General features: G+C 42.3%; 1 protein-coding gene across 1 annotated transcript in view; it reads left to right on the top strand.

Moving 5' to 3' along the window:
* Positions 1-15,306, top strand: part of LOC132405933 (tyrosine-protein kinase JAK2-like) — a 194,124-nt gene that overhangs the window by 33,855 nt on the left and 144,963 nt on the right. Inside the window, exon 2 of the mRNA XM_059990935.1 lies at positions 2,825-3,042. Within this exon, the coding sequence (XP_059846918.1) occupies positions 2,877-3,042 (166 nt within the window). The 5' untranslated portion in view covers positions 2,825-2,876. The remainder of the gene's footprint in view (positions 1-2,824; positions 3,043-15,306) is intronic.

Below are 15,306 nucleotides of genomic sequence, written 5' to 3'. Positions count from 1 at the left end.
ATTTGATAGAGGTATACGAAATTATGAGGCTATAGATAGGGTAAACGCAAGCAGGCTTTTTGCCCTAAGGTTGGGTGGGACTACAAATAGAGGTCATGGGTTAAGTGTGAAAGGTGAAAAATTGAAGTGTAACATGAGGGGAAATTTTTTTCACTCAGAAGGACGTGAGAGTATGGAATGAGTTATCAGCACAAGTGGTGCATCTAAGTACATTCCATGTTTAAGAGAAGATTGGGTAGGTACATGGTTGGTAGGGGTATGGAGGGCTATGGTCTCAGTGCACATCAATGGGAGTAGGCAGTTTAAATGGTTCAGCATACACTAGATGAGCTGAAGGGTTTGTTTCTGTGTTTTACTTTTCTACGACTCTATCCCTCTCCACCAGCATGTCATGACCATCCACAAATGATTCACAGTTACTTGCCGAGGTAACCCTACCAATAACTTTATAAAAGGGGGAGCTTCAACATAATGATGGTGCTTGGAAAGAGCACCCACTGCAGGTTCAGCAGCAAGTCCCATATCATCCCAACCATGAACTCTCATCATCATTGAATCAAACACTCAGAATTCCTCCTCAAGAGCATTGAAGCCTTCACCAGAATAGCTACTGTGGTTCAAGAAAGTGGTGCCAAATAACAATGGGCAATGGATATTGGAACTATCAGCAAGAGGCTAATATGCTAAAAGAATACAAAGTGGAAGTTAGATGGTTACATGTTAATTTTTAACAGAGTATAGGATGAATGGATACAAATATTCAAATCATTATCACACAAAAGATAGCAGGTGCTGGAATAAGACCATAAGACATAGGAGCAAAATTAGTCCATTTGGCCCATTGAAGCTGCTCTGCCATTCCATTATGGCTGATTTATTAACCCTCTCAGACCTATTCTCCTGTCTTCTTCGTGTGATATTTGACACCCTGATCTCTATCCTGAGGCTGTGCCTTCTTGTTATAGACACTTCCCATCACGGCAAACACTCTTTACATACCTACCCTGTCGAGGCCTTTCAACATTTGAAAGGTTTCAATGAGATCCCCCCCCCCATCCTTCTAAATTCCAGCAAGTGCAGACCCAGAGCCATCAAACATTCCTCATATGATAACCCTTTCATTTCTGTTATCATCGTTGTGAACATCTTCTGAACGCTCTCCAATACCAGCACATCTTTTCTTAGATAAGGTCATTTGGAGACTAATGATAAAGTAAGTCAAAGTCAGCATGGTTTCTCTGAAGGGAAATTTACCTGACAAATCTGTTAAGAGTTCTTCAAGGAAGTAACAAGAAGAGTGGACAAAGGAGAGGCAGTGGATGTCATTTACTTGGATTTTCAAAAGGCATTTAATAAGGTGCCACACACGCAGCTGTTTAACAAGATAAAATCCTATGGCATTACAAGAAAGATACTGGCAGGCAGGACGCAGCCAATGAGAATAAAAGGGGCCTTTTCTGGTTGGCTGCCAGTGAATAGTGGTGTTCTTCAGGGGTCAGTATTGAGACCACTGCTTTTCACATTGTTTGTCAATGACTTAGATAAAGGATTTGATGACTTTGTGGCAAAGTTTGCGAATGATGTGAAGATAGTTCTGCTCCTATGTCCTATGGTCTTATGTTAAGCATATACTTCTGCCCACCCAGAGTAAAAGCAAAACTGTCTTAGGATTCAATTGCTAATAGGAGTCCCCAAAATCCATTTGCAATGCACAGGACTGAGGAAATATTATGTTCTGGAGACAGGCCATTTAAAATTGTGAAAAGGCTCACCACAATGGAATGCAATCTTCCCATGGTATTATTAAGGGCAGTTTAGTCTATTGTTAACCCATATAACCCGTCTTGCTTCTTTGCTGGCCATATCAAATCAAAATCAAATCAAATCTAAAACAAGAGAAAATCTGCAGATGCTGGAAATCCTTGCAACACACACAAAATGCTGGAGGAACTCAGCAGACAGGCAGCATCTAGGAAAAGAGCACAGTCAACACTTCGGCCATTTTGTGTGTGTTACTCAAGTTTAATTATCATTCAGACCATACATGGACACAGTCGAACAAGACTGAGAAACAGGATCTCCAGGATGGTAATTTCTGGATTGCTACCTGTGCCACGTGCTACAGAGGGTAGAAACAGGATGATTTAGCATATTAATGCATGGCTGAGAATCTGATGCAGGAGGCAGGAGTTACGGTTCTTGGATCATTGGCATCTGTTCTGCAGGAGGTATGATCTGTACAAAAGGGACAGGTTGTACCTGATCCAAAGGTGGACCAATATTCTTTTCCTGTCCTGAGTCTCTTCATTCCATTTCACATCCCCCTGCCAAATTAGTTTAAATCCTCTCCAAAAGCTCTAACAGACCTGCCCACCAGAATATTGGTCCGCTCGGGTTCAGGTGCTACCCATTCCTTTTGTACAGGTTCCACAATCACCTCCACAATCTCTTCAGCCACCTCTTTCTGAACCCTGTACTGTAATCCGTCTGGTCCAGGTGACTTATCTACCTTCCCAATCACCTTTTTCTTAGTAATAGCAACTTATTCCAAATCCATGTAATGAGGTTTCAGTGGATCTAGTGCCTCCTGACTTTCTGAATGAGCCTATCATGGGGAACTTACTAAGATGCATATGCACCACATCTATTACTCGACCTTCACCAGTTTGTTTTGTCATTTCCTTGAAAAAATCAGACAGGCTCATGAGACACAACCTGCCTTCTCAAAGCCATATTGACTGTCAATCAGATATTTATGTTGATAATGGAACAACTGATAAATTAATAGACTTAAAGTGAAATATTTTTTCTTGTTTCTCTTTAGCTGGAAGGAAACATTTAATTTCTCAGTGCCGGCATTACACAGCTTTTAAAAAATGCCTGCTGCCGAAGATACAGTGTGTGAACACAAGGCATCAGAAGGCTCCAATCTCAAGATTAAACTCTATCATGCTACCAGAGAGCAAGGTGAAAACACCCTGGAGTTCTGTGCTGGACAGTACACAGCAGAGGAACTTTGCATTTTTGCTGCACGGGCTAGTGGTAAGGATTCAATTTCTTACTGATCTGCCATTTTAACATTTTTCAATCAAGGCTCAGGATTACAGAATGTTACAACACAGAAAGGGACCAGTCAAGCCATCCCACTCATCTGCTCCTCTCCACAGCCATGCAAAGTTTTCTAATAGGGGAGGGGCAGGGGAGAGGCATCTCTGTAATGTTACAGCTATATAAGACCTTTGTCTGACTCCACTTGGAGTACTGTGTTCAATTCCGGTCACCTCACTACAGGAAGGATGTGGATACTATAGGAAGAATGTAGAGGAGATTGATAAGGATGTTGCCTAGATTGGAGAGTGTGCCTTATGAGAATAAGTTGAGTGAACTTGGACTTTTCTCCTTGGAGTGACAGAAGATTAGAGGTGACCTGATAGAGGTGTATAAGATGATGAAAGGCACTGATCGTGTGGGTCATCAGAGGCTTTTTCCAAGAGCTGAAATGGCTAACATGAAGGGGCATAGTTTTAAGGTGCTTGGAAGTAGGTACAAGGGGGGTGTCAGAGGTAAGTTTTTCACACAGAGAGTGGTGAGTGTGTGGAAGGCGGTGCTGGCAACAGTGGTAGAGGCGGATACAATAGGGTCTTTTAAGAGACTCTTTGATAGATACATGGAGCTTAGAAAAATAGAGGGCTATGCAGTAGGGAAATTCTAGGTAACTTTTAGAGTAGGTTACATGGTCAGCACAACATTGTGGGCTGAAAGGCCTGTAATGTGCTGTAGATTTTTTATGTTTCTTTTTAATGTTTCTAACCAAGAATCTATCAACCTCTCCTTATAGATGCTGCCTTTGTCTGCTGTGTTCCACCAGCATTTTGTGTGTGTTGTTTGAATTTCCAGCATCTGCAGATTTCCTTGTGTTTGATCTATCAACTTCTGCCTTAAATAAACCAAATGACTCGACCTCCACAACTGACATAGTAATAAAATTCACAGATCCACCACTCTCTGGCTAAAGAAATTCCACCTCACCTCCATTCTAAATGGAAAACCCCCTATTCTAAGGCTGTGTCCTCAGGTATTAGACTCTTCCACCATATGAAACATCCTCTCTATATCTACTCTATCAAGGCCTTTCAATATTCATTATCTCATTCTTCTGAATTCCATTGAGTACAGTTCCAGAGCCATCAAACACTCCCTTTCAAGCCTGGAAGCCTTTTATTCCCAGAATCATTTTTGTGAACTTCTTTTGAACCCTCTCCAATGTCAGCACATCCTTTCTTGGAGAAGGGGCACAAAACTGCTCACGATATTGCAAGTGAAGCCTCATCAGTGCATTATGAATTCTCAATATTACATCCTTGCTTTTATATTCTAACCCTCTCAAAATGAACGCTAACATTGCATTTGCCTTCCTCATCACCAACTCAACCTGCAAATTAACCTTTAGAACCTTCAGGACTCCCAAGTTCCTTTGCACCTCAGATTTTTGAATTTTGTCTCCATTTAGAAAATAGTCTACCATTTTAATTTCTCTACCAAAGTGCATTACCATCTATTCCTGACACTGTATTCCATCTGCCTCTACTTTTCCCATTCTCCTAATCTGTCTAAGTCCTTCTCTAGCCTCTCTGTTTCATCATCTCTACTTGCTCCTCCACCTATTTTTGTATTGTCCACAAACATGGCCTAAAAAGACATCAATTCCATTATCCAAATCACCGACAGATAATGTAAAAAGAAGCAGTCCCAACACAGACCCCTGTGGAACACCACTAGTCACCGGCAGCCAACCAGAAATGGATACCTTTATTCCCACTCTTTGCTACCCACCTATCGATTCACAAACAAGAGAAAATCTGCAGATGCTGGAAATCTAAGCAACATATGCAAAATGCTGGAGGAACTCAGCAGGCCAGGCAAGCTCTATAGAAGAGTACAGTCGACGTTTCAGGTCGAAACCTTTCAGCAGGACTGGGAAAATCAAGAGATGAGAGTAGATTTAAAAGGTGGGGGGAGGCGAGGGAGAAATACAAGGTGTTAGGTGAAACTGGATGAAGGAAGGGTGAAGTAAAGAGCTGGAAGTAGATTGGTGAAAGAGATACAAGGCTGAAGAAGGAGGAATATAATAATTGGGGACAGAAAGCATTGGAAGATAGATCAAGTCGTCCACATGAACCTTTTTGAATTTCTTTTAAGTCTTAGAATCAAGCCCTTATAAAGGGCCTTGTCTTAAAATGTTGGTGGTTTATTCCTTTTCATGAATGTTGTCTGACCTGCTGAGTTCCTCCAGCATTTTGTGTGTGTTACTCTCCATACCCTCACTCATATCCCATTTTCTGATCTCTGGCCTCCCTGCTGAAGTCAGCACATGATCTTATAAAATATGAGCACCTTCCCTTTTTACAGATGCCGCTTCAGATGTGTCCTCAATATTCATTGCATCAGCGTTTCAGATGGAGCAAACCTTCTGAAGTGCATGACGTCTGTTTTATCTCTGAAGAAAATCTCTAAGTCAATAGTTCATTTCTTGCATGATTTATTTGTCTTTTCATGCTTTTTAAACAGTTGTTGTTGGCCTCGTTATTTGAGGCTGAATAATATGAAGCAGTGTTGATTTCTTATCTCACAAACTGCTCAAGTAGAAATGATTGAAGAACCATCTCTCATCTAATCTCATGAGGTGGATCACATGGCATGAAAAGGGATGAGTTTTTAAAATCATAAGCTGAGTGGTAGTTCATAACAATGGGTGCTTTACAAAAGCATTGGGGTCTGTTCCAAAAGGCTGAAACTAACACCAAGTATTTGCCCTTTCATTTCTTGAATATGTGACTCACTGGAATGAATCTGCACCACTGCATACTTGGATTGGTGCCCTCACTGTGGCTGTGATGTTATGGGTCAACCTTTCCAAATCTGTGTCTAAGTAGGGCCTGAACACAGAACTACAAGCTACTACTTGTATTGAACAATGTCCAGTGCTTCACTTCTGTTGTTGCACTTCACTGCTTTGGACGTAAGTGTTCTATTTTCTTTGATGTGGCCCTGATTTGTTTGAGCAGATTTGGTATGTCTCCAAAAACACTCAAAAATTTCTATAGACATTTCTGTATGGAGAGCATTCTAACTGGCTGCATCTGTCACGGTCCCGACTGTTAATTCGTCTTATTATCCTAATTCCCTTTTCCCTATGTTCTCCTGGGCTTCTTGATTGCGGCACCTGATTCTCTCCTAACCCTGCTGCAAAAAAACCCGACTTTGCATCCTCCCGTGGCCAGACCATTGTGTTGCAAGGGAACAGGGCGAACCCAAACGCAGGACATAGAGGTCGAGTAATCTAAAGTGTTTATTACCGGTTACAGAGAAGGCTGGGGAGCAAGGATTAGGCAGAGGAAAGCCGAGAAGCGAGGAAGGCTTGACCATGGATCCAACCCGGATCGCTACGGTGGGAACCTGGCATTTAACCACCGACCCAACGGAGAGTGTAGGCATGCGGCGGAATGAGGCAGACCAGGGATGCGGGCGTGGCTTGAGGAGAACAACAGGTAGCAGGACGAACAGGAAGACAGGTGGTATGCAATGCTCCTATTAACAAGGAGAGAGAGTTAACACAGGCAAACAACGCGGTAACAGAACTTAGAATACACAATTCTAAGCGGTCGAGAGACAGAATTAACACAGGCGAACAGTACGGGTGAACAAAGGAGCAGGAGGCAGGCAAAACTTTTCTTGACACAGGGCATTGCTGGAGCTGAACGGCAAACAGGAGACAGACGGCAGGCAAAACATATCTTGACACAGAGCGTAGAAAGGCAAACAGCAGACAATACTTTTCTTAACATGGAGAGGCGGAGTTACACGGGTAAACCGTGCTGAAGTAAAGCTTAGTATACTAATCTTGACATGGAGAGACAGAGTTTCACAGGTAAACCTCGGTTCTGAAGTATAACTTAGAATACACCATTTTAAGCAGCTGGGAACATGAATTACAGCACTGGCTGAAGCAACGGTCTGGCCATGAGCCGAGGGTTTTATGCAGCAGATTTAGAAGAGAATCAGGTGCCCCAGTCACAGAGCCCAGGACAACACGGGGAAAAGGGAATTAGGATAATAAGAGGAATTAACGGTCGGGACCATGACAGCATTACTGTCTGGTACGGGGACAACCGCACAGGGTTGAGGTAAGCTGCAGAGAGCTGCAAAACTTATTCAGCTCCATCATGTGCACTAGCCTCCGTAGAATCCAGGACTCCTTCCAGGAGTAATGCCTCAAAAAGTTGGCATCATCGTTAAGGATCCTCATCACCCAGCTCATGCACTGTTCTCAGTATTACCATCAGGAAGTATAGAAGCATTAAGGTACAACTTCCTATTTTCATAGAAACATAGAAAACCTAGAGCACAATACAGGCCTTTCAGCCCACAATACTGTGCTGAACATGTACTTTAGAAATTACCTATGGTTATCCATAGCCCTCTATTTCACTAAGCTCCATGTACCTATCCAGGAGTCTCTTAAAAGACCCTATCATATCTGCCTCCACCACCATCGCCAGCAGCCTATTCCACACACGCACTCACCACTCTCTGCGTAAAAAAACCTACAATTGACATCTCCTCTATACCTGCTTCCAAGCACCTTAAAACTGTGTCGTCTTGCGTTAGCCATTTCAGCCCTGGGAAAAAGCCTCTGACTATCCACACGATCAATGCCTCTCATTATTTTGTACACCTCTATCAGGTCACCTTTCATCCTCCGTCAGGTCTCTGTCATCCTTTCGCACTACTTATTTAATTTACTTATTTAACTTAACTATTATATATTTATTTACTTACTGTAACTTAGTTTTTTTCTATATTACGATGTATTGCATTGTGCTGTTGCTGCTGCAAAGTCAACAAATTTCATGACATATGTCAGTGATATTAAACTTAATTTTGGTTCTGATTCTAACATCATTGTTTATAACCCCACCTTCAGCCCTTGTCACCCAGTTTCTTTTCCCTCCCTACCCATTCCATCTGCCCTTCATCACATCTTACCCCTAATGTCCCATTTTCGCATCCCCTTCCCTGTTGGTTCCATGCTCTACTTTCCCTTTCTTATCATGTTCCACTATCTGCAGCCTGCATTGCCTCCAACTATCCTCCTCAACCTCTGTCACTTCCTCCACTCTTCCTTCTCCCACCTAACTCCATCTACCAGTCAATCCCTCCACACATAGATCTACCTATTGCTTGCCAGTTCTTGCCTGACCCACCCCACCTTCAATTCTTTCAAACCAAATCAAGGTTTCAACCTAAAACATTAATGTTCCTCTCTGTAGTTCTACTTGATTCATTGAGTTCCTCTAGCAGCTCATTTTAGCACCCCTCTTCCTTCACACCTTCTGCTAAATCTGTTTGATTTTCAAACTTTACAGAACGTGGTTATCTTTTTGCTCTTTAAAGTGTGAGGTTTTGCACTTCAGTGAAAGGAATCCAAAGAGAGACTGCAAGTGAGTTCAGGTCAGATGGATCTAGATGTTCTGGTCATGACACACAAAACAGTGACAGGCAGGTACAATATAAAGAAGGTAACTGGGACATTGGTCTCATTTGAAGAGCAATTGTTATAATTGTACAACACACACAAAAAGTGCTGGTGAATGCAGCAGGCCAAGCAGCATCTATAGGAAGAGATACAGTCGACGTTTTGGGCTGAGACCTTTCATCAGGACTAACTGAAAGAGGTAGTAAGAGATTTGTGAGGGGGAGGGGGAGATCCAAAATGATAGGAGAAGATAGGAGGGGGAGGGATAAAGCTAAGAGCTGGAAAGGTGATGGCAAAAGGTACACAGCTGGAGAAAGGAGAGAATCATGGGATGGGAGTCCTAGGGAGAAAGAAAGGGGGAGGGGAGCCCAGAGGATGGGCAAGGAGTTATAGTGAGAGGGACAGAGGGAGAAGAGAGAGAGAGAGAGAGTGAAAGGGGAAAAATCACAATAATAATAAATAGATAGATAGATAGATAAATAGATAAATAAATAGATAAATAAATAGATAAATAGATAAATAAATAGATAGATAGATAGATAGATAGATAAATAAATAAATAAATGGATAAATAGATAAATAAATAAATAGATAAATAGATAAATAAATAGATAGATAGATAGATAGATAGATAGATAAATAAATAAGGGATGGGGTACGAAGGGGAGGGGGCCATTAACAGAAGTTAGAGAAATCAATGTTCATGCCAGCAGGTTGGAGGCTACCCAGACGGGATATAAGGAGTTGTTCCTCCAACCTGAGTGTGGCTTCATCTTGACAGTAGAAAAGGCCGAGGATACACATATCAGAATGGGAATGGGACGTGGAATTAAAATGTGTGACCACTGCTTTCTCTGGCGGCAGAGTGTAGGCGTTCAGTGAAATGGTCTCTCAGCCTGCGTCAGATCTCACCAATATAAAGAAGGCCGCATTGGGAGCACCAGACGCAGTATATCACCCCAGCCGACTCGCAGGTGAAGTGTCACATCACTTGGAAGGAGTGTCTGGGGCCCTGAATGGTGGTGAGGGAGGAAGTGTAAGGGCATGTGTAGCACTTGTTCCACTTACAAGGATAAGTTATAATTGTACAGGGTGTTTGTGAGTTTTAGTTCCTTACCAAAGGAAGAATGTATCCAAATCAAAAATATTCAAGAGACATTCATTAGGTTAATTCCTTGGGCTGAGAGGCTGTCAGAAATACAATTAGAATCAGATTTAATATCACCGGCATATGTCATGAAATTAGATGTTTTGTGGCAGCAGAACAGTACAATAGCTACAGTAATAATAAAAAAAGCTATAAATGACCTCACCTGGTACCTTAATATCACCTTCCTAAACAAAGAGGCACAGCACTTCCTAAGATGATTGACACAAGCAAGGCTCCCTCCCCACCCCGCCATCTTAACTGCATTTTACAGGAGCACCATTGAGAGCATCCTCAATGCTCTCAATTGAGGAGCATTGAGGAGCATTGTTGCATCTCCATCTGGTATGGGAGCAGTCGAGCGTTGGACCAGAAGTCCCAACAAAGGACCGTGAGAATAGCTGAGAGGATCATAGGGGTCTCCCTACCTTCCATGGGGGACATTTATCAGGACCGCTGCGTATGCAGGGCCCTTAATATTATTAAGGATCCCACCCATCCATCCAGCATCCTCCTTGACTTTCTACCATCAGACAAGAGACTATGATGCATAAAAACAGGAACGGTCAGGATGAGAAACAATTTCTTCCCCAGGTCATTAGTTTGTTACTTATGCGTGATTCAGCTGTAGATTTTATCCTTACTTTCGTAAGTTATCGTGTTATGTGAGCTAGTGTTTTACACCCTGGTTCAGAGAAATGTCTCATTTATATATACATTATATACATATATTGTATATAGGTAAATGACAATACAATTGACAATATTTATAATTTAATTATATAAGTGATGCAAAAAGAGAACAGAAAATATTGAGGTAGTATTTATAAGCTCATTGTCCATCCAGAAATCTGATGGCAGAGGAGAACAAACTGTTCCTAAAATGTTGAGTGTGTCTTCAGGCTCCTGTACCTCCTCCCTGATGGTATCAATGAGAAGAGGGCATGTCTTGCATGAGGGGGGTCCTTAATGAAGGATGATGCCTTTTTTGAGTCATTGCTTTTTGAAGGTGTCCTCAATGCTGGGGAGTCTAGTGCCCATAATGTAGTTGGCTGAATTTACAACTTTCTGCAGCTGTTTCCGATCCTGTGCAGTGGCCCCTCCATACAGACAGTGATGCAACCAGTTAGAATGTTCTCCATTTTATATCTGAAGAAATTTACAAGTCTTTGGTGACTTACTAAGTCTCCTCAAACTCCCAATGAAATATAGCTGCTGTGGTACCATTTTTGTAACTGCATCAACATATGGGCCCAGGAAAGATCTTCAGGGATGTCAACACGTTGGAAATTGAAAGTGCTCACCCTTTCTACTGCTGATCCCTTGACAAGGACTGGTGTGTGCTTCCTCAACTTCCCCTTCTTGAAGTCCACAATCAATTCCTTCATCTTACTCATGTTGAGTGCTATGTTGTTGCAACACCACTGAACCAGCTGATTGATCTCACTCCTGTGTGCCTCCTTGTCACCATCTGAAATTCTGCTAATAGTTGTGTCATCTGGAAATTTATAGGCGGCATGTAACCTGGGCCTAGCCATTCTGTCATGGGTTTAGAGAGATTAGAACAATCGGCTAAGCACATATCCCTGGGGTACACCAGTGCTGATTGGCAATTAGGAGATGTTATTTCTGATCTGCACTGACTGTGACCTCTGAAGAAGTCAAGGATTTAGTTGCAGAGGAAGGTACAGAGGCACAGGTTTTGGAGCTATTGATTAGAAATGAGGGTATAATTGTTTTGAATGCTGAGCTGTAATAAACAGCAGCCTGACATTAATATTACTATTGTCCAAGTGATCTGAGGTGGAGTGGAGAGCCAGTGAGATTGCATTCACTGTAGACTTATTGTGATGGGCAAGTTTCGGCAAGTCCCAGTCCTTGCTTGGGCAGGAGGTGGTTCTGGTCATGAGCAATCTCTCAAAGGACTTCAATGTAGTAGGCGTGAGTGCCACTTGGGCACTTAAGACAGTTCACCCTGCTCTTCTTGGGCACTAGTATGATTGTCACCCATTTGAAACTAGTGGAAACCTCCTATTGCAGCAGTGAGAGACTAAAGATATCCTTGAACACTCCAGCCAGTTAGTTAGCACAGGTATTCATATCCATACCAGGTATACCATTATACCTGATGGCTTGTTGAGTGTTAACCTTCTTGAAAGATGTTCTGACATAAGCGTTTGAGACAAAGATCACAGGGTCACTGAATGCTGCAAGGATTCATACAGGTGTGGTTTTATTCTCCCTTTCAAAATGGGCATAAAAGTTGTTGATGTTGGTGTATTAAACAGAGCTACCAGATTGAACCTGTACTCATTGGAGGTTAGAAGTTTAAAGTTCAAAGTAAATTTATTATCAAAGTATATTTATGTCACCATACACAATCCTGAGATCCATTTTTTGTGGGCAATCACAGTAAATACAAGAAACTCAATAGAATAAAGAAAGACCACACACAACTAGGAGGACAACAACCAAAGTACAAAACAAAACAACAAACTGTACAAATACAAAAAGAAAGAGAAAAAAAGAGAAATAAAAAAAACAAACAAGCAAGCAATAAATATCAAGAACATAAGATAAATTGTCCTTGAAAGTGAGCCCAGGCCAGTGATGGGCAAGTAAAGTTATCCTTTCTGGTTGAAGAGCCTGATGGTTGAAGGGTAATAACTGCTACTGAACGGTGTTGTGGGCCCTGAGGCTCCTATACCTTCTTCATGATGGCAGAAGTGAGAAGAGAGTATGGCTGGATGGTGGGGGGTCCTTGATGGCGGATGCTGCTTTCCTGCTACAGCACTCTGTGTAGACGTGCTCAATGGTGAAGTTGGCTTTCCCATTTTGGGCTGGGCTATATTTGTAATGCAACCAGTCAATATATTTTCCACTACACATCTTTCGAAGTTTGTCAAAGTTTTACATGTCATGCCAAATCTACACAAAATCCTAGGAAAGTAGAGTCATTTCTTCATAATTGCACTTATGTGCTGGGCCTAGGACAGGTTCTCTGAAATGTAACACCAAGAAATTTAACATTGCTGATCCTCTCCACTTGTGATCCCCCGATGAGGACTAGCTCATGGACCCCTGATTTCCTCCTCCTGAAGTCAATAATTATCTCCTTGGTCTTACTGATGTCAAGTGAGAGGTTGTTGTTGTGGCACCATTCAGCCTGAGTTTCAATCTCCCTCCTATAAGCATATTCGTCACCACCTTTGATTTAGCCAATGACAGTGGTGTCATTGGCATGCTTAAATATAGCATTAGAGCTGTGCTTAGCCTCACAATATGAAGAAAGTAGAGCAGGGGGCTAAGCACACAACTTGTGGTACACCTGTGCTGAGAGAGATTGTGGAGGAGATGTTGTTGCTAATCTGAAATGACTGGGATCTGCACGTGAGGAAGACAGGATCTGGTTGTACAAGGAAGTATTGAGGCCGAGGACTTGAAGCTTAATGATTCATTTTGAGGGAATTGGATGCTGAACTGTAGTCAATGAAGAGCATCCTGATGTATGCATCTTCACTGTCCAGATGATCCAGCATTGAGTGAAGAGCCAAAGAAATGGCATCTGCTGTTGACCTACAATGACAATGGGCAAATTGGAGTGGATCCAAGTCAAGTCTCAGGCAGAAATTGTTATGTTTCACCAACAACCTCTCAAAGCACTTCACCACGGTGGACATAGATGTTACTGCATGATTGTCCTTGAAGCAGGTTACCACATCCTTCTTAGGCACCAATATAATTGAAACCTGCATGAAGCAGGTGGGTACCTCAGGCCACCGAAGCATGAGGTTAAAGATATTGGTGAATACTCCAGCCAGTTGATCAGCGCATGTCTTTAGTACTCAGCCGCTCTGCCTGGGCCGGACACTTTCAATGTGTTTGATCTCCTGAAGGATGTTTTCACATTGGACTCAGAGGCTGAAATCACAGGGTCATTGGGGGCAGTGGAAGTTCGTGATGGTTCCTCTAGTTTTTGATAGTTAAAGCAAGCATAAAAGGCATTGAGCTCATCTGGGAGTAAAGCTTTGTTGTCACATTTGTCGCTTAGTTTCAATTTGTAGAAGATGATAGCATTCAAGCCCTGTACCAGCTATCAAGTATCCTTCAGTGATTCAAGTTCAGTCCAGAATTTCCACTCTGCATGTGAGATGGCTTTCTGGAGATCGTAACTGGTTCTCTTGTATTTAACGATTGATAGACCTGCAAACCACTGATCTGGCCCTCAGCAGTTTGTGCCTCTCATGGTTCATCCAAGGCTTCTGGTTGGGGAAGACACTGCAAGATTTTGTGAGGACACACTCACCCATGACAGTTTATATAAATCCATGACAATTGTGGAATATTCATTCAGATACTCTGATGAGGCATAGAAACATAGAAAACCTACAACTCAATACAGGCCTTTTGGCACAATGCTGTGTCGAACATGTACTTACTTTAGAAATTACCTAAAATTGCCCTCAATTTTTCTAAGCTCCATGTATCTGTCCAGGAGTCTCTTAAAAGACCCTATTGTATCTGCCTCCACCACAGTTGCTGGCAGCCCATTCCATGCACTCACCATTCTCGGCGTAAAAAAACTTATTCCTGACATCTCCTCTGTACCTACTTCCAAGCACCTTAAAACTGTGCCCTCTCGTGTTAGCCATTTCAGCCCTGGAAAAAACCCTCTGACTATCCACATGATCAATATCTTTCATCATCTTATACACCTCTATCAGGTTACCTCTCATCCTCCATTTCTCCAAGTTCACTCAACCTATTCTCATAAAGCATGTTTCCAAATCCAGGCAACATCCTTGTAAGTCTCCTGTGTACCCTTCCTATGGTTTCCACATCTGTCCTGTAGTGAGGTGACCAGAACTGAGCACAGTACACTAAGTGGAGTCTGACCTGGGTTCTATACAGTTGTAACATTACCTCTCAGCTTTTGAACTCAATTTCACAGTCGTTGAAGGCCAATGAACCGTATGACTTCATAACCACACAGTCAACCTGCGCAGAAGCTTTGAGTGTCCTATGGACACAGACCCCAAGATCCCTCTGATTCTTCACACTGCCAAGAGTCTTACCTTTAATACTGTATTTTGCCATCATTTTTCACCTACCAAAATGAACCATCTCACTCTTATCTGGGTTGAACTCCATCTGCCACTTCTCAGCCCAGTTTTTCATCCTATCAATGTCCTGCTGCAACTTCTGACAGCCCTCCACACTATCCACAACACCTCCAACCTTTCTGTCATCAGCAAATTTACTAACCCATCCCTCTACTTCCTCATTCAGGTCATTTATAAAAATCACAAAGAAAAGAGGTTCCAAAACAGATCCCTGAGGTGCACCACTGGTCACCAACCTCCATACAGAATATGACCTGTCTACAACTACTCTTTGCCTTCTGTGGGCAAGGTCCCTTTAGATCTCATGCCTCCTTACTTTCTCAATAAGCCTTGCATAGGGTACCTTATCAAATGCCTTGCTGAAATCCATATACACTACATCTACTGCTCTTCCTTCATCAATGTGTTTAGTCAAATCCTCAAAAAATTCAATCAGGCTCGTAAGGCACAACCTGCCTTTGACAAAGCCATGCTGACTATTCCTAATCATGTTATGCCTC

Source organism: Hypanus sabinus, chromosome 16, assembly GCF_030144855.1.
Source record: "Hypanus sabinus isolate sHypSab1 chromosome 16, sHypSab1.hap1, whole genome shotgun sequence".
Lineage (NCBI taxonomy): Eukaryota > Metazoa > Chordata > Chondrichthyes > Myliobatiformes > Dasyatidae > Hypanus > Hypanus sabinus.
The sequence above is the reverse complement of the archived record's forward strand: the minus strand, read 5'-3'. Positions and strand labels throughout refer to the sequence as shown.